Consider the following 21,012-nt stretch of genomic DNA (forward strand, 5'->3'; position numbering starts at 1 on the left):
TAGCTTACTAACAGGTTGGAATTTTGAAATGTCACGTGACGTGATGTCTCGCGTGAGATAGCCTCATGTTGACGGAAGAGGCTCTGATTGAGAGCAGGTACTGGCTTGATTAAATTCATTCTGGACTCTCTATCCGACCACATAAAGACCTCGGGACACTTCGGTTTGGCTTTAGGGACCCTCTACTCACTACCACGTAAGTGTTATGTTGTTTGGAGCTGTAGAAGAGGTATAAAAATAGCGTTTTGTAGCGGCGATACTCGATGCCCCCGTCACCTCCAGGCTAACGACTTTTGGCTAAAAACGGTCAAATCGAAATTCTCAAAACACATCCGAATGACATGATTTTGATGTCAACTCAACGTATGTACTCCCAACATCCCGTAAATTGATCTAAAGTGCATTTTACTCCGGATTATCCCTTTAATGATGTGCACATGACACGATCATCGAAAAGCAAAACAGACTCAGAAAAAAGGAAACGCTGCATGCTTAAAATAAGATCATTTGACAGAAGACGTGGAGAGCCGCGTTGAGATAGAGTTGGAAAGGAAGCGTACTAATCAGAGGAAAGACACCAAACACAAGGCAGCGACAAGAGGGAAAGAGCAGGAGGAAGAGGAGGCACCTGTGCGCTCCGCCAGCGCTCCTCCCAGTGCTGCTTCTCCAGCTGTGTGTGCTCCACAGTCAGCTTGAGGCTGGACAGCTGGGTCATGAGCGACTGGTAACACACATGGAGAGAGTAAGAGATAGAGAGCTGGAGAGAGGCAGACAGGAAGAGGGTAATGATGAGAGTCAGAGATGTGGAGAGAAAAGAAGAAGAAGAAGAGCGGAAAAAAAAGTGGAGAGTAAGCGGCAGAGAAGGGTTAATAGAAGAAGAGGGGGAGAGAGGAGGAAGGAAGCGTTGTAAACACAGAGAAGCAACAGCAGTTCGACTTCCTTCGAATTAACCAACGTAAAACACTGTGTTAGGAGAGTTTCAAAAATCAAACGTACCGCTTCAAGTCATTTAGAGATGGTTAATTCAATAAACATTATTAAAAGCATCGTCTTAACAGAGATAAAAAGGAAAACAAGTCTTTACAATCTGCCATTTTAGGTTAAATCAGTAAGAAGCAGAGAAATTAAATGACAATAACAGTAACTGCCCAAATGTTTCTCTAATTAACCACTTTATCACCTTCTGCTAAGAAAACGTGACATTTGTGTGCCCACTGCAGGTCAGAGCAGGTTGGTAATTGCCTTAACTGCCCTTTTAATTTTCTCACCTCACCTCAGTTGTTCATACAACCGTTTTTGATTAAAAATGGTTTTGTCACATAAAATAAACTCTACTTTTACACTCCTGCACTTTCATTGGTTTTTGTCACACTCCTAAGTCTAAATGTATGACATAAGGAACACAGAAACTGATTTGTGACGTGTTAGAGCTCACGCCCCCGCAGAAAGCCGCTCGTTAACTGGTTACTTGCACAGACTTGCATGAGAAAATGAATATTTCCATCAGTTCTGTAGAGTAAACATGAAGTAAATTAGCTAACGGCCACATGCACGTGGATATTTTTGAAAGCAAAAGGGTTAAAATAACACTTTTTGGTCACTGAAAACTAACCTTTAGCTTGTGATGTCAGATTGGCAACAGAAGATGTGACCAATGGAGTGCTAAAGCAAACCTTGTTAACATCACTTTTTACATTGTCTGCACTTCAGTGTAAAGTCACTGTGCCACTATACTGAAGAAGAGATCAGTGTTATATGAGCCTACACTTCCACTGAACCCACTGCCAGCGGAGCCAAATATGGACAAGACACAGTTGGACAACGAGTTGTTAAATAAACTGACAGAGCTGTGTGTGGATGACAACGCTCAGTATTTGGTCGGGTTTCCCACTTATATTAATGGCCACCCACGTATATTTGGCAGCACATTTACAATATGTTTTATCCCTTTCGTTGGGCCTCTGAATGCTCAGACAACTTAAACATAATCATATCCTGAGAGGAGGGTACTTTGGTTCCTGAAACCTGAGCCTTTTTGTTGCTGTTGCAACGTTTAGAAACTTTATTTTTTTTTTTTTTTTGGACCATTTTAGTGATTTATTCCATTTTATTTTCGAGACCTTGCACTACTCTTTACTGCAGGAACAGAGAAGTGTGCGTTAATGTAATACCGTAATGGAGAGAATACATACGCATTCTAATTTAGAAACGCAGTCTTTTCATTGAGTTACGGGAACACGGATATAACCAGAAACATCTCGCTACTTATGTACTGAAGTAAAAATATAACCGCGAACATTTGAAAGAGCCGAGAGGAACACAACTGCAATAAGTTAAAGTTGCTCTCCATAAGTGAACTATTTAGCAGGTGAGGGGAGATGATGCATAACCGCGATAGCTTTTCCAATATCAAGACAGTTGATTTGGGTAATTATGTCCATAATACAGGGAATTGTGTTGTTGTTTTTTTTAGTTGCTCTGATTGTGCTTTGCATTTTTATATGGATGGAGATTTTTTTAAATGATGCTGTGGAGTGAATGGGGGTGTAAAAAATACCCACGTTCATTTGGACTACGTCATCGTTAGCGGCCCATTAAGCTTTGTTTGATATTAAGATTTAAAGCATGAGCAAACAACTAGATACAGAAATATAATCTGACTTTCTTATTTTTCCATCGCATAAAAAATACCCTTAAAAGTGGCACTATTTGTTTGCTTTTAGTAGAAACCATCAAGGTATCAACTTATTTTCTGAAAACCGTGCAGACTGGAGATATTTCCTCCAACTGCGTTTCTTTAACAGTACGTAAACACTCCGTTACATGTTCTGTTGTAACATTTCTGTTCGGTTTGTGGGAAACATTCTTTAACATGCCGTGTTTTTACGGTGAAAACCTGTAATGTTCATGAAGAAACTTTACAGTTTGCAGTCCCTTTCATTTTTCATATTTTTCATTAGTTACATCATTCCAGGGTTTCTTTTTCAGATTGGCCACATTAGCCTACATTAATATGTAAGCTCTGAGAGAAATCTGGTCTAATGAGACCACACAAGCCCTGCAGCTGTTTTTCTTCTAAAGCAATGCACGTTGGACATTAGCATGCAGCCACGTTTCCATCCATACCGCTGAGTTCTGCGACTACAAAGAGAAAATGTCTTCCTTTTTCTACATTTCCTCACAGAACACAACACATGACATGTGTAGATGTGTAAACGGATCAGAGTTGCTCTGCATACCTTGGTGGCTCTGAGTTTCCTCTCATATTGGCTCTTCTCTCCCTCCAACTCCTCCACTTTGCCCCTTAGCTGCTTAACTTCTTGTACCAAATCCTGCAAACAAACCAAAATGCAGCAACTTTTAGTTGTTTAAATGTTAGATTTATCACTGAAAATGAGTTCGCCGTCTCAAAATATCAGAATCAACTGGAGGTTTGTCTACAGCACGGGACTGTAAGCATGCTAAAATATGAATGGGAGGGTATTCAAACATCAGGTTGATATTCAGCGCAGTTATAAAGGTCTCTGGGGCTGGACAGTACAGTGGTTAATATAGGAAACATGATCCTTCTGAAACAGACACCACAGCGTGCAGTTATCAAGAGCCAGGAAAAGGATGAACCCAGAACACAGCTGGAAGGTGTCCAGGTTGCAAATCTGCCAGCAAAGCATTATCGCTGTCTGAGGGAAACAGTGTAAACGATTACTTATTGTTACATGACCCATCCACCTGATCGGAGTAGGAGGAAGCAGACAAACTTTGTTAGTAAATGGAGGAACACCTGTCATGCAAACAAACCACATCAAGTCCAATAAAAACACAAAAAACACAATGCTGATCCCCCCAAAAAAAGAAATAATTTGAAAGGACAAACCCAAATCAGGTTGGAATATGTTCCAAATGTTTCAAATACTTGAGAAAGATTTCTCAGCATTGATGCTCAAACAGAGACAAATATCGTACTGCTTGAGGCTCTTATAAGTGAGTAAACTCCTCAAATGTGTGGAAGCATTTTGAAAAAAAAAAAAGAAAATCAATCAAAAATCTTCATTTCTGCAAGAACCAGAGCAGACCGTGACCCCAAAATCCTGCAGTACACACAGAGGAACTCTGCACACACACTACAAGAGAGGTTGTTAGTTTGATTCTGTGGAAAATTCCAAATACCGGGTGGTGTGTGGACTGGTTAAAAGGGGAGAGGAGAAGAAGAGAAGGAATGATGGGGAAGGAGGGTAAGACGAGTTCATCCATCAAGTCTCCCTACGTGCACAGTCTGTCCTCCCTTGTGTTTCCAGGAATTGGGGCCAGACAGGCTCAGGTCTGAGGCAGCGAACCCCACAGGAGGACTGCAGCCCTGAGCCGGGCGCCCTCCGGGCTCCCCCCGCTGGGCCTCCTTCTCCTCGAGGGCCCGTTTCTCCTGGATGCGAGTGCTGATCTCCTCCTGAAACCTGCACATCTGCTCCTGGAGCTCACTGATGAAATTTACCACACACTGGGAGGAATGGAAGACAAATGACAGGTGGCAGAAGACGTGAGATGAGGAGAAGAAAAGATAAAATAAATGTTTGAGAAGAGGAGAAGAGAATCAGTCATGGACCTATTTGTTAATCAAGTCAGTACAGGGCAATGGATGTTCTCATATCGTGATCATCTTGGCTAAATTAAAAAAAAAACAACACCACACAAATTAAAGAAAATTGGAAGAGAAAAGGAATCACTGAATTTGAGGATGATGGATGGTGGATGGTGATGAGAGGACTGAACAACCCATTTCACACCACTGAGGAACCCAAAGTAACTTTTTTACGTTCATACCTGTTGTGGTAACCCAATATTTACATTTTGTGGTATAAATTGAGACTTGTGTGTCACAGTGCTGGAATAACGGGACACACAGTTATGTGTTCAAGTGTCCAAATCAAGACAAAGCGAGTCTTTCTAGCCCTTTCATCCGCTGGTGCCATGTGACAGCTGACGGGACAGCAGGGACACATTCGGTTTCAGATTATTCGGGGGTCAGTGGAGACGGCATCCAGGACACAAAAACATCCGACCAGGAGGGTTACAGATGGGCTGGATGTTTTGGACCAACTGCACTTTGAACGAGTGTCCATATCAAGCTGTTTTAAAGGCATCTTCTGCCACATGTTAAAGACTCTTTTACGTCCAACAACTGTCGTATTTATAGCCAGATGCCTCCACCTTTTCTTGTGCTCCTTTCATTTGCAACAGAACTTTTATGTGCAGTAATTCTGAATATTTGAACTCGTATAATCAATCTCTGACCAGATATTGAACTACTTGCACCTCTTTTACATATATTCACTCAGCTCAGCCGTTTCATTACATTGTATATACAATATTTTTCTTGATTTTTCAAAAACAGACTAAAATAAAACATTATTTCACTGCTGCTCACTGGGACCTTTCATGCACCTCGTGTTCTGGAAAGTTAATAAAAGCCTCTTGAATATTGAAAATTTAATCTTGGATTTAAAATGTAGTCTTCATACCAATTGCTGGAGCATCACTATATTCTCCCAGAGTGAATAAAAGGCTCTGTTTTATCTTCTTCTTTACTGCTTCACTCTCAATAAGTCCAGTCTGCTCTCATTAGCCGGCTGCTCCGGTGAAAACGTATATTAGCCAACTCTGTGAACGGGTTACTTTAAGTTGGGATCTCAGGAGAACAAAAGGCAGATTCCTCGAGATATAAAAACGTGAAAACAAGCGATATTGTCTTGAGATAACAGAATAGTCAACCTGTGATCTTGTAAATGCATCTGCATCGTTTAAAGGCCTCTTAATGATGGACTAAACTTTGGCCAACTAGAAAAATCTTTGTTTTCATTGGGAGTTGGAACAAATTGGTACTTTCTGCCTATATTTCTATTTAATTGATAGTTTTGACATTAAAATGATAGAAAGCCTTAATTTTTCTCCCTTTCACGGTCTTGTTCATTCTGCCGCACACAGAACATTCTGCGGTCGAGCTTTACTTGCTCAAATCAGCTGCCTCTGAATTTAGAAGCGGCTCTGTTTGATGATCAGAACCGATATGAACCGATAGAAGTAGCCCTCTTACAAGGAAAGGATTCAGGCTTTTCTAAAACATTTGACACAGTGGTGGGTTTTTGGGTTTTTTTGGACAAAAGCATGCTAAAAGTTGCTGAATGTAGTGACGGTGTAATCCGAGGAGAATTCCTTCGCCCCCTGGATGGTCGTATTGATCCAGAAAGAGGAGCCAACACTGTGCGGAAAACCCTGAATATATCATATCATCAACAAGGAGTCGACTAATTTCCATGAATATTGACTGCTTGTCGACAAAGAAAACTTTCATTCAGAGGAAGCCTTCAAAATTTTAGCAGAGGAGGTTTGTTTTGTCACTAAACGGCTGCTGGCTGCTAACAGCTGCTAACAGCTGCTACGAGGCTCCGAAGAGTTGCAAACGGATGGCGTACGCACTTTTAAACCATTTTAAAAGTAAATGCGAATTCCAGCCAATTCTGGTCCCGACACAAATCATCACCCTGAATTTAGACATTCAGGTACAGAAGAGAGAATATAAGTGATTTATTTAAAAAAAAAAAAATCATCATGTAAAGTCAAACTTAATTAAAAGAATCAAACTGAAACCCTGTTCCTGAAAAGCTATTTTAGCATTTTAAGGTGCGAGTTTGTGTGTGTGTGGTTTCCTGAGGTGAAAGTGTTTGGCCCCCAGGAATGCTCAGAATGGATGTTTGTCATTCCTCCTGCCAGCCAACCGGAGCCTCACAGCTGTTACTAACCACACACACACACACACAGACACACACAGAGTGGTGTGTATACCACTCTTCTTACAACAACGTAGACCAAAGTCAGCTCCAATCTTAACCCGACAAGAGCCAAACACCACAGCTTAGTCGGACCTGTTGGATTTGAGTTAAGAGGATCAGTGAAAACATCTCCTTACGTACGACCTGCAGATGAAAACATTTCTGCTGAACACCACAGGGGGAATTATGTTGTTATATGGGAGGTGGGAGGGTCAGTCCAAGAAAAGTCCTGCTACTTATTACCTCAACAAATAACGACTCAGGTGGCCTTGGGTCTGAAATCTGATAAATGGACCACCTGTGTAGCTCAGTAGTAAATTCTCCTTTGATGGGTGAGTGAGTTTTAGGCCATCTTGATGACATTTTTCTCACAGAGTTCATTTTAAAAGAATTTAGGGGGAAAACAACAAGGATGGCCAATTTCATTAGCAGGCGATCCTCCATCAGGTCAGACACCTTTTTACCGCCACCAGCTCAGAGCGTCAGACGTCGCCGACGGTTTCATCCCGCAGGATTTGCATTTGTGAATCCACTTTGTGTCTCGACACATCGGGTCATTTTTGATCCGTCCCAACCTTCTTTCACGTTACCCCTTTCTTCCTTTTCCATCCTCCTTTTTATTCGTTCCCTGCCTCCTCCTCGCTGTCCGCTGATGCTTATCACAATCTATCCACGTGTGCGCACAGTATGGGCCCCTGTGTGTCAAAAATGCTCTATGGTGTTTGTTCGGGCCGGTGTTCCTTGTGATGGCTTTACACACAAACGCACACACACAAATCTCATCTCGAGAGCAGCTTCGGTGTCCGCCGTGCCAGCGGGGAGCAGCTGGGTGTCACAATGAACAAAGTGCACACAGAGGAACTAGTGAAGACAAGCAAAGACTGCTCATCGAGACTTGGCTAGAGCAGATTTGCGTAAGCGTCATTATTTGTGTATTCTGTCAGTTAGAAACACAAGATCTTAGTCTGCCTGCTTCTACCGTCACTGATTTAGAAAGACGCTGCACAAAGCCTTTCACTCTCTATATGATCATCTTAACAGGTTGGAAGACAGCTGCTGTGCCTCCAGTCTGAAGGGAAATACAGTACTGAAGTTTATGATCATCCATTCTTTCTGGGAGTATCACCTGGTAAAATTCTTAAAGCCCTTTAAAACTAACATGAAACACTGTGTGGGTGCAATCTGAGAGGCAGAAAACACACACAAGCCCACAAAATTTCAGACAATATGGACCGAAATGTTGGTTTTTACACATAAGAATGCGACTTTGTAACTGAACTCAACTCTATAAAAGGTCAAATACAGCACAGTTTCAGCAGAATGTACTGTGCTCATGTAGCAAATGCATCAGCTGGCGAATACGTAGGATGCAGAGAACACTTTTTAAGGAGGATATTTGATGTAGTGTGGACTTTGCAGTTTGGCGTCAGCTGCCAGTGTGGCGGGCCGTCTGCAGGGTGATGTTGAAACCGTCTGGAGACCGTTTGATGTGTTCTGGCTCGTTTCAGAGCTGCAACACATTTCATTGTTACCTCTGCCAGTGGATTAGGATACAGGGGGGGGGGGGCATGTTTTCACCATCTCTGTTTATTATCTGGGTGACAGATGGTTCAGGACAGTTGGACAGATCCTTCATCACCTGATTAAAGTTTGAATGTTACTGTATCATTTCACTTAATGCTGGCAAAGAGCTGTGGGAAAGCCCTGCGTGTCTGGGATTTGTTGACTGGTTTAGTGGGAAAACCAAACCTGAAAGACGACAACTGTAACAACAGGCTGCAGTTTTGGTTTCAACACTCTCTCTTAAAAAACAAAAACCGTTATTCCTTCTGTTATGCTTGGCCCAAAGAACCAGACGATAAACACTCCGAACCCCTTAAAATACACGCTCGCTCTTTCATCGCTTTTGCTCTTGCTGAAGTAACTTTGAAGGTATTAAAATGATCTCCTTACTCACGATCTGACAGCCTAAGCTTGTTCTTTCTCTTCATTAAATTGACTGTAGTTTATACTAACATTACAGCCCCTTTCACATGAGATATGTAACATTTAGTCACACAGTAATCGGTCACTTCTACTGTAAGGTTCGTAGAAAGATGGAAAAATCCACGTTGCTGTATTAGTCCCAGTTTCTGACGTCAGCATGCAGTGGTTATTTAAAACATTGTGAAATTGGTGAAAATATACATGTTTAAGCATGCTAAACAGTCAGTGTTGTACTACATAATAGCTGTTATCAACTTTATTTCATCTGAGCACATCTTCCTCATACTGTCACTGATGCTTTTCAAAGACATGTCTTTATGTTTAATCATAAAAAAAATCATATCAGTGCAATGATAGCTGCCATTAATGGCAAACGATGGCAGTCAACACGTTTACACGACAAATACAACAAATTATTCAGTTAGTTTGAGCAGAACTGCACTTTTAAAATGTATATTAACATGTTAGTCTGACAGAAATCGTACAAAATCAGAGTAACACACCCAGATAATGCGGCTGTGGATCGAATAACTTAAATGGGTCTTGATGCGTTGCCTGTTTTTGCATCATTTTGTAAAACTGTAAATATTAAAGCTGCAGTAGGCAAGTTTTCAAAATTGCGAGTCTAAAGTCGGAAAATTCGAACTGATACAACTTTCAGGTCCCTCCCCCAACCTCTAACAAGCTCCGAATCGCCCCCCAAACCCCTCCCCCTCTGTGGACGAGGTTGTGCACGTGAGTTCACACCAGTGTGAGCGCACACAAGCTGGGGCAGACTCACGCTCAGCAGCGTGTGCACAAGCTGTGATTGACAGGTAGGATTCCTCCACCCTAACTTGATTGGTTAAAAACAGCCGGGAGCGCTCGGTTTTTGCAAGCATGATTACAGGCTTCAGAGGGAGCTACAGATTTCGTTATTTTTCCTAAACAGCGTATTTAATATTCTACTTCCAGAATCCCATGACAGTTCAAGCTAATATGACTAAAAAAAAGTTGCCGACCGCAGCTTTAATACAGCTGAATTCCCAATAAAGCTGCTCTTAGCTAAACATGTCAGCTGTAATTGTGACTGAAAGTCAGCCCATTCAGACCATCTGCAACCTGTGGTTGGTTAACAGATTTCCACACCGTTGCTCTGCTCTAATAAAATCCTGCTTTCATAACCGCAGCCTCACCAGAAAAATGACTATTCAGGCAACTTAAAGACAATGTCTCTGCAGAGAATTCAGCTATGCTTACATGTATGCTGAAGTCGCGCAGAGGCAGTTGGAAGCAGTAGAATGTCTTGAATGCCCCCCCCCCACCCACACACACACACACACACACACACACACACACATTCAGTGTCGCAACGTCGGACATACTTCAGTTAATAACTCCCACGCATGTTCACTGGGACAAGTGGTCCAAACAACTAATTCTAACACTATGCGTAGCTCAGCTCAACCGTACATCTGCAGCCATACTGACTGATATAAAAGAAGAAGCTTTCAACTGTTTTCTCTGGTTCATTTGGCTCAGATTGTGTGAAAGTTCTGCTGATTTTAGGTAAGACTACGGAGGGGGAAGGTTTGAACGGGAAGACTGCGAGATTCCACTGAACTGCAGTTCTGTCGCGTATTGTGACCGCAGCAGTTCAGACTTGAGCTGTGTTGAAAAAGATAAATTATTCAGATTACCATCAGTGTCACAGAAAAGCTGCAGGGGGTAACTCACACAGGTCATAGACCTGTTCAGTTAACATCAGAGTAATGGAAAGCAGTGCATGAGTGGAAGGTGCTTCAGAGGACTAAAGACACACAAACCTATACGCAGCATCCCCGTTGCTCCAATGGTTTTTATCCCACTTGACCAGGAAAACAATGTATTTTTGTAAATAAAATGGCAGCAAACTGGAATATTATAGATACTGTATCTTGTGCATTATCATCTACAAATTTGATCAAAATGTATCTTGTAATAACACTATACTTTAAAACTTGTTATTCCACTAAATACAAGAAGGACCTAAAGCATGAAAAGCTGGTCAGTTAGACACTGATTACACTGATTACACCGTCATTCCCAATGCTCCTAACATAACAAACCTATTAAGCTGCTTTATGATGGAGTATAAAAACAAAAAGAAGCGGTTTTAACTTTACATATTATACAGTTCTTTGTTAGGGGGAGTATCCAAAGCCTTCGTGTAATCATTCGTTTTTTCATTATGATGTTTTTTTGTGTGCTAATTAGTTGTCGCCTCCACCGTGAGCAGCTGATAACAGACATGTGGACAGACCCCGGTTAACATCAAACACACATTCCACCAATCCCACCCCTCCGTAGTGAGACCACCTGCCACCAGCCAACAGGTGAAACCCACCGGCAGGAGATTATTTCACTGCATACATTACAACATTCTGCACATTAAATGTTGTTTCTGGCAGCCCACTCCTGGGAGAGACGTTTGCTGCCACACAGGAGGTCAAGTGTTTTCTTTCAGCTGTAACCTTTTAAGAAGAGGCTTGAGAAATGCTAGAATATACACATAAATGTCAACCACATCCACAGAGCATTACATCCCTGTTTAACCTCGGATAGGCAGCTAAACTCATGTCATGGTGCTGTGAAACATGAACAGGAAGAGTTAAATGCATGCACACATCTGAATATCATTTGTCCAAAACTTTTTCCTCAATCTCCGTCTTCTATCCAAAAATACTAAAAGGGATTGTTCCATGTACGGGGGAAAAAAAATATCTATTTTGGTTGTGGTGGCTAACTGAGACCACAGAAGACAGTGGTGAATGTTGTTAGTGTTCCTTTCTGGCTCTGAGACAGTAAAAACACTGAAGTCAGACAGATGAATTACATACATCCTTATAAAGCATGTCTGAAAGTCCCAAAAGCAGACCCGTACATCCCTAAATAATCCATTTGTTGTTTTGAAAGCAAGACGAACATGACAATAGCCACTTTTTTTTTTAGCATGTGTGCTACTATATAAACAGGGATAAACCCACCCAAAAGAGAAATGTATAATCACAATGAAGCATCAGAGCTGAGAAATATGAAACAAAGAGCAATTCGACTGGTGTATCTGCAGTGTTTTGTGCTTCGGCTTATTAAGTACTCACAAAACAATGCTAACAATCTCTAATTTCTAGTTTTGCAAGTTTCCACGGTTCCCAGTCAGATCCACCTGTCGGGAGTAACCTCAAGTTTCAGAAACACCAAGATAATGATGTGGAACACGAGGCTTTAAAGCTTGAGTTCACCAAGCAGTCTATAAAGCTGGAAAGCTACAGTCTTTCAGCAATGGTAAAAAGTACCTCAAAAACATCATCCACGCAAAGATGTGAAAAGAATAACTAAATGAAATATAGTAATCTCATGTAAAGACAACATGATATATCGTTCAACACTAACGGTGTAGAGCTGGTGTTTTTAGACGTGTAAATTCTGCAGATTTGTTTTCACATTGTAATGAATCTTTTTGTCTTTCAAGGTAAATGCAGCAGGGATCTTTGCTTAGAAAATGTTAAATAAAAGAACTGCTTTATGTCATTAATCCCTGCGCCAAAGAAAGAGCCGTTTTTGCTCTCTTTGAATGAGTCGAGCAGCTTGTTGACATTCCATACCTCTGCTTTGTTCTGCTTTGCGTCTGTGAGATCCTGCGGGTGTGCGTTGCTGTGATTCTCCTCCATGCTGACCAGCTTCAGTTTCAGGTAGGACACCTCATCCATCAAATCCAGCTTCTGAGTCTCCAGAGAGGTTCTGCTAATCAGCTCCTGGGGAAAAAAAAAAAAACACACTCAGTGGATTAGATACTATACATGGGAAAACAACACTGGAGCTGCTTTTACAATCCACAGAAACAGAAAATGTCATACATGCAGATATCCGAGATCAACGCAGTGAGAAGTAAGCAACCAGTGCGACTCCACTCAACACAATGTTCTTCCCACACTAACGGAGCAGTCCGGCTGGGGACCCAGACCCCATGAAGCTAAATATACACACTCACACACACAACAGACGCACTGCAGACTCTATTAATACATCCCTCTGCTTCTTTGGTATGGGAGAGAGAAAAAGAAAGCATGTCTAAAAAAGAAAAAGATAAAGAACATGGACCCGCGTGACATGAAGAATGTTTGGTTCTGACTCACAGCCCTTTACCAACTCTCAGTTGCTTTCAGATCCTCAAACTGCTTCCAATTCTACTTCTTCTTTTCTGGACTGAAACCTGAGTTGTTGAAACTTCTGCCATCAATCTTGTTGTTCTAATCTAGCGAACCTGCCAACATGCACTTAAATCCCATCCAAGTGGAGCTCTTCAGTGTAAATATTGATTCCGATTTATTCAACTACAACAAACAAACACTTCCTTTAACTTTCAACGGAGATATTTCCTTCCATGATGGCGGTTTTATGATTGCCAATTTCTCAGTTTGTCTCGTTGTTAATGGGATTACCAATAAAGTTATGAATGGATTTAGTCGTAGTAGGCGTGGCCAAGCTTAGAAGTCATTAAATGTTGATCTTGATCTGTATCCAGTCAGCCTTGGGGAAGGTAAGCATTGGACTGCTGTGTTCGATGTCACTTGTTTTAAAATTATTCACCTGCCTCACTCTTTGGAAAGATTTCAGAGTGACACCACTTCTTGAGGTGATCTTCAAGACAAATAGGAAACAAGATCACTAACCTTTCTTTTCTCCATTCCCAGACAGATGGGAACAAATACAACAAAAAATGATCGTTTGTCATCAACAGACTTTGCTCGTGTGATTGGTACAAGTGATTTAAGGACATTTCTGTATGATGCATGAATGATTAAAGAGATAATTAACCCTACTACTAGAAACAAATGGCTGCCAGAATCAAACTTAGGTCACTAAAGTTTGATTACTGGGTAACTTTTGGGTCTCCTTCGGTCACCCAGAACAGAGAAGGTACTCTCATTCCAAACTGTTCTTATTTATACCAGAGGAGGGATGTCCCTCTGTCTTTAGGAATATATTGGAAATTGATCTCATCTGAAAAACCTCCTTTTAAACACTTCTAACATCCTCTAACATCAAGCATGTACTTATTTACCCGTTCTTCTTCGTCCTCTGAACAGATTTAGCTCTTACTGCTTACAGAGTTTCCTGTTGTTCTGAACTCTGAATATTGCTCCCGACTTGTGTCACTTTGAATAAAAGTGTCTTGTTACTGAATAAATGTCAACACAATTTTAATTTCCTGCTTTTAGCAGACTCTTTAGCCAAAAAAAAAGAGAAAAAAAGCTTTCTGAAGCGTACATCTCTGAGCTTTACATGGATTTGATTTGGAGGTGTATCCATTTGTAGTTGTGACAATGATAATTGTGCACCAACGATCTCAAGATATCAACACAAGGAGAGGCGCAAAAACTTTTCTTTTTGACTCAGTACATCATAACACAGCCAGTGGAGCACACTTAATGTGACCTGAATGTAATGCAACACAACGTGAAACAAACATAAAAGCCTGCAGCCCGACGACCACATGGGGCTATATTTGGCCACGTGGATTCTTTGAGCTAAATGCAAAAGTCGCTGCACTTGTATCCGACATGAATTAACCAGACAAGGCTGAGCACGAGGTTTAGCCGAGCTGATGGAAAGCTCATCAGTGTTTCAGATATGAATGATAAATTATTGGACTAATGCACAAGTTTGAGAATAACAGAAGTCATCCTTAATGTGTCAGCCAGGTTGCTTGACTGGAAAAGTCCCAATTACTAATCTCATGAGGACGTGTGACATCATCTGAATTGTCTGTAGGAAAAAAAAAAAAAGAAAGAAAGGAAAAGATCCACGTAAAAACACTAAAAACTACTTTTACATTCAGTCTTAATGTTTCTCGTCCACATTAAAGCCAAGCAAGTCCACCCTCGATCACAGACAGATGCCAACCCTCCCTGTGTGGCAACAGCACATGGTAACAAATTTAGTCAACACCACGACCGGACGGACAGACAGACAGACAACTAAAACCCGATAATCACTCCAGCTCAGCTTAGCAGCCACACACACAATCACTCAAAATCTGCTCCGTTAAAGCAGCTGACTGTCACTTTGCAATCCAACACCAGTGTCACTTTCAGAGGGATAAGCTGCAATCTTTAGAGGCAATTTATCACAACTCTGCGGCCGTGGCCCTCACCGCTCAGCTGCCCGACATTTGCCGTCCCTTAATTAGGAGAAGCAACATGTGACAAGTTGTCATCTCCATTAGAGCGTCTCTAGATCTTTTAAAAAAAAAAAAAAAAAAAAAAAAAAAGGGAGTTGGGATAACTGTGACAGACGGGAGAGAAAAGAATGTAATTTATAAAATGAACACCTGGAAAATACTGAACAGTATTCAGAGGAATCTGAATAGTTCATCCCAGTTCCAATTACATTCAGTCAAAGAAGCAAAAACATGCATTAATGTGCAAAAGTCTCAATTTTTTATATATTCTTTCTATTAAAATGGTCATAAGCGATCATTTTCCAGACTTTCTGAAGATTTTTCTTTGGACATTAGCTGCTTTTTCACTTATTCTCAGTCCACTCTTCTAACCGAATATGTTTTTTTTTGTTTTTTTTAACTAATCCGACCCCTTTTCCTCGGCCAATACGTACCCAATTTGATTAAGTGTACATTAAATCGTCCTTACATGAAGCTGGAAATAAAAGTGAGTACTGTTACATACATAATTCTGAGATTAGTTCCTCATCCATTTTTGTATGCGCATCCAATAATGCAAGAAAAATCTGTTCCGACAGGGAAACAAATTCAAAATGAAGGATCCTGGTATCAGCATCATGGCTGCTTTATGTTTGCAGTTTGGATTTGTGAACAGAAAGCAGAAATCAGTTCAAATGTAGTCATTAAGTAAACTGCTGGAGCATTAATACATGATGACTTGGATTGATGATGTTAAACTGATGAATATGTGAAGACATTGAAAGAAAAGGACTGCAACTTCCCCCACGTATGCGTTTGAGTGTGTGCTGTGTGTGACACTACGCTAATGTAACACTACAAACCATGTAGAGCAGCTTCAGTGACGACTGTGGGACATGCAGTCATGGTATGACTACATATGTGGGTGGATCGCCACTGGCATGAGTTCACTGTACACTGTATGTTTGCGTGTCTGTGTGTGTGCTTGCTAAGGACTATTTCACATCACATTAGTTGTTGTTTAACTGACAAGCAGCAGTCCTGAAGCGCCGTGCTGCATGGCTGAAGATGTGTTCTTCTTTTTTACTTCTTCTCTTTGAATGATTTGGGCCATAATAACAGAATTTCTCTGGCTGGAAACTGGGATACATGAAAACATCTTGTGTGGGTTTCTGACTGCTGACGCTCATTAGTGCAGCCTCAGATGGTCTCAGAACAACAGAGCTAACAAAGACGTCTCACTTTAAAGATGGAGAAAGTGATGAAATTTTGATCTACGGATGCTGCTTTCCTCATCTCAAATATTATGCAGTGCAACAAGTCAAGTCGAACAGTTTCAGGACAGCAAAGTTAACCATTTGAAAGTCGTCAATTTGTATTTGTAAAATTTCAGGGGCGGAACCAAAGGGTGGTCAGGGGTGGCTATGGTCACCACCCACTGAAGTCTGGATTCTACACAGCCAAAAAAAAACAATTCTTTCTGTTTAAAGCACCAAATCACAGGCTCCACCACCCAAACACCGGTGCTACACTGGGACAAACTCTTTGCTGGGCCAGAGCATGGAGGGCTGGGGCGGGATTACTGACACCCACCAACTAAAATGCTGCCTATTGCCATGTTTACAATTCCGGAGTCACAGTCACACTTGGTCTGCTTAATTTAAGAGAGGACAGTAGAAAAATTAGGCAGCTGCCACATGCAAAGTATAGAGTCGCATTCAGAATCCCTGTCTGCAGCTGAGTTTTAAAACGGCGTTTGCAGCTATATAGATTGACATTTTTAACAGATATTTTAATAAGGTCAGCAGTTAAAAACCTTAGTTAGTCACCAGCTGGTGTTCACAAATAAAAGCTGGCGTTTAAAACAATGTTAATAAACGAAATGTGTGATGTCAAGGCACTCATTTGCCAGGAAAATGAGACAAACATTTTTTGGAAGATTAACCGTCTTGCACTGTGGTCTTCTACAGAAATTCAGAATTCAGTGCAGGGAGGGTCAAACATTGAAGAGATGTTTAAAGTTATGTAATGAGGTGGCTCCGTTGTGGCTCTCTGGCTGTGGAAAACCAAACCGGTTCTTCGCTAGAATCGACTTAGAAATGACTCTAGCACCAGTATTGTAACTGCTTTGGTTAAACACGGGTAGAAAGGTCCTTCAAAGGGCTACTCGTGTACTGGAGTTGCATCTAGAAAGTTCTATTTTAGCAATCATACTTTGTTTGTGAAGCACTTTTTATTGAAACTAAATGTAGCACAAACAGCTTTAGAGACACTAAAAGCAAGAAACATTTAAAAGAATACTTTAACGCTCCAAAGTATCCTACTGCAGCTCCAACCCACAACTGAGCCTAAAGCACTAAAGAATAAAACCTTATTAATAGGAAAACGCCAACATTTTCATATCTGTTGAAGAGCAAAAGATTTGCAGGCATATAAAAGTGATTTAATTCTAGAAAGTTTAACATTAGAAACTGCTTATCTCATCTAATTTGGAACCAGGGGTTCTAGATAGCAGTTTAAAAAAAAAAAAAAAAAAAAAAAAGGGTTTTGTGCCACCCTAATGAGGGTAAGGCTCTAAGTGAAAGTTTTACTGGCTCCTCCTCTGGAAACATCTCAGGCACCTGCGTAAATAACTCATTTATTGGTATTATTTTAAGGCTTATTTCACAGGGACAGAGGAAATGAATAAGAAGCATGACTGTAAATGTCACACATCATGTCCCCAATGTGATTAATCCAGGATAATCCTCCTAACAGTGTTGTGATATTTGTCTTCACACACAGAAGGAGGAGCTGCAGGAGCAGACATGTCGCCACCTTTTAAATCCTTCAGTCATCCTCCGAGCATAAAGACCGAGGAGATTTCACAAGAAGACAACAGAATACCAGACCACAGACACAAACAACCGTTATCTACCTCCACACCCCACCTTTGACTCTTTACAAAACATCTCATATCACATTAGCTATATGGAGACCGTTTTAACTGCTGGATTATAAAAGAGAAACGCATGATCCGTGGTGGGGCTTTTATTTTCTGCGATGTGGCCTTTTTTTTTTTTTAATTCTCAGTGTTGACAACAAGGAGGACAAAGAGCCTGTTGAAGAGTCTAAACAGAAGGCTGATTCTGTGGCACACAGGGTCGTGATCTTTTTCTACCCAGCCTGGCAGAACTGAAGAGTTTGCTTCATTGGTGACGTCACGAAAAACAACTGGAACAACTTGAAGATAGTACGCGATTCTCACGACCTTGTACTGGCCGTTAAGAAGAAGTCAGATGGGGGGGGGGGGTGGCATTTTTTTTCAGTTAATAAATCTTTGCAGAAAAATAGCTTCAGTTTCTGAGAATCTTAAGGAGAATTGCAGTCTGTGTCTGAAATTTTGAAATTAAAGTGTTCGGATAGAACCGATACCAGTGCGACAGGAGCTTAATTTCCCTGCAATGTGTTTGTGAAAGTTAAAATGTTAAAACAATATGTTGCACTAAGAGTAGTTTTATATTAAACTACTAAAATGCAGTTGTATTTAGGTTAAATATGCCTAAAGAAAATAAAATGTGCTTAATTGTAAGAACTGTAATGGCCTTGATGAGTACTCATATTGGTACTCGGTATCACAAGAACTGAAAGGTAAGTACCTATACTCGGTTTAAAAAAATAAATAAATGTGGTATCGGTGCATCCCTAATTTAAACAAGATGCAGTGTAGAAAATTCCACACTTCAAAATCCAATTTCTCATTCCATGTTTTTGCTAACTTTTAAGATCCGAGTAGAAACATCTAGATATTTAATAAGTACTTTTGTAAAAAAAATCTCGATTTAATAAGCAGAGCATCATCTGACATAACCACCACCAAGTTAAGTTAAAGAAAGTGTCCTGCCTGCTACTATTCTAGACAGCTTAGAAACAACAGACAACCAATTGTGAGCAGATATAGGCAGTTTTGTTCATTTAAAGTTGCTTAAGTTTACCCAAAATTTGTCACTGGACAATAAGAAATAAAAAAATTCACTGAAACAGTATCTGCTCAGTGGGCATTACTGATTTCATGTCGGGTGGAGATGTGGGCGGGGCTAGATTAGCATATTTATACCAAAAAGTGAACAATTTTAAGGTTATCAGTTTTTTTTTCCATGGCAAAAACTTTAAAATGATCAATTTTGGAGAACCAGAACATAAAAAAAGTGTTCTTAGTGGGTTAATAACTGCTGCAGTGGGACTTTAACATGTTGGGGATCACATTGACACCGATTAAACAAGTCTTTGATACTAAACTTGAGGGATGGAACATCATTTTCCAAAAATATATTCACCCATTAGGTGTTTTGATGATGATGAATGATGGTGTCTAACATGCTGGTGAAGAATTTTCCATAGGTGTTCAATTATTTCAGGTTACTGCGAAGGCCAGAGCATATTATTCTCATAACAAGTGGATCCAACCAATGCCACAAAAATGTCCGGAATGACAGTCAGCGGATTACCTTGGCGTAGGTTTTTCCTTAAAATTCTCCCCTATTGGTTACATCAGCTGCTTAAACTAGCTGGGACAAGACTGCTAGTACAAAAAGGTCACATTCTTTATCCCAAAAGGTCCCCTTAATCAGGAGATTAGTCAAAATTTACCCTTAAAACATACTAACATTTAAAAAAAAACATTGAGTAATGTTAAGCTTTGACCTGTCTGTGTCACATACACCACCCAACTGAACAGGGGATATGAGTCAGAGGAGTTCAGCGATGTGAACTCAAACTGGGACACTCAATAAAACCCTCCACCACTCCTTTATTTATTCATTTACAGTCACAGCTAACACCTACTCCTCAACGGCTCCGTCGCATGGACATCCTGTTTGACAACACTCATACTGAGGTCAGATTAAAATTAAAACCACTGCATCAAGTAGTACTTTTGTCGGTCAGCCCATAGAATTTTGTTTTTAATTATCAACAAACTCTTAGTAATGTAATTAAAAATGTTGACTCCATCTCTCAAACTTTAAATAAAATGGACACTGGGAGGAAGCAGAGATGTCATATTACTGGAGGCTTAGGCTGACAATCACACTGCAACCCTTTGGAAGGGAGCAGATACTTTAATGATGCCGTTTGAGGGGATTATGATTCTTAATTGTTGATCGATTGGATTTCTGGCAGGTCAGAAATTCTGGGGTCCAGTCCACTAGCCTTTTTCTGTTTTGAAGGGTTAGGAAGGTTAGCCCAGACTTTAGCCTTCCTCAGCACATCAGGTCGGCTGAATCACTGGTTCATTTTAAACAACGTCTAAACATTCATTTTTATAGGTTAGCTTTCCATTTCATTACTTTGGCTTTCTGGTTTACATTTGTATGCATGTATGGAAGCATGGTCAATTAGGTGTCTGTATGTTGGAACTTGTATACTTATTTTTAAGGCTCTATTAGGTTTTTATCGTATAAATGTGAAGCACTACCCAGCATGTTTCAGATGTCAACCAGCTCCAACACACCTCGCTCAGAGTACTGGGTCATTAACAGGCTTCTGCAGAACTTGATGACAAACTGATGAGGTGATCAATTCATTTGAATCACATTTGGTGGGGGGAAACATCTAAAACATCCAGGGCAGTGAGTCCAGGACTGGGAACCATTAGTGCTGCTATTGTGAGTACATCAAATATTTTATTAAGAGGCAGTACAGAAAGGCTGAATAAATATAAAATGTGGTTAATATCCTAATGCATCGTATGGTTTGATGCACTGAATCATGCTAGAAATTGTCAATGGAAAGTGTTGGAAAGAGGCTAAATGTTAATCTCAACAGACTAGCGTCATGCTAATTGAAGCCAGTTTGTAAAGGAGTGAAAATATAAAGTCCACTCAGAAAAGCCTTCAGTGTTATCTTTTTTTTATGTGCTATGGTGCTGATATAACTTATACTACAAGCATTTCAATAAACTTTTACTTTTTACACCCAACAGAATACCATATCGACTGAAACGCGTTCCAGCCATTAGCCTTCTGGATCAGTCGATGCTTCTAG

General features: G+C 40.6%; 1 protein-coding gene across 5 annotated transcripts in view; it reads right to left on the reverse strand.

Annotated features, from left to right (window-relative positions):
• ppfibp2b (PPFIA binding protein 2b) overlaps window positions 1–21,012 on the reverse strand; it is a 101,944-nt gene that overhangs the window by 22,746 nt on the left and 58,186 nt on the right. For 4 of the 5 annotated variants that reach the window (XM_075470625.1, XM_075470626.1, XM_075470627.1 and 1 more), the window contains 3 exons: window positions 12,431–12,580; window positions 4,265–4,492; window positions 3,240–3,332 (listed from right to left, as the gene is read on the reverse strand). In XM_075470625.1, coding sequence (XP_075326740.1) covers window positions 3,240–3,332; window positions 4,265–4,492; window positions 12,431–12,580 — 471 coding nt within the window. Of the gene's footprint in view, window positions 1–3,239; window positions 3,333–4,264; window positions 4,493–12,430; window positions 12,581–12,682; window positions 12,841–21,012 lie in introns of those variants that run through there. The other variant, XM_075470629.1, reaches the window with a different exon arrangement.

The sequence above is a fragment of the Odontesthes bonariensis genome, chromosome 7 (assembly GCF_027942865.1).
Source record: "Odontesthes bonariensis isolate fOdoBon6 chromosome 7, fOdoBon6.hap1, whole genome shotgun sequence".
In the NCBI taxonomy this organism is placed as follows: Eukaryota; Metazoa; Chordata; class Actinopteri; order Atheriniformes; family Atherinopsidae; genus Odontesthes; species Odontesthes bonariensis.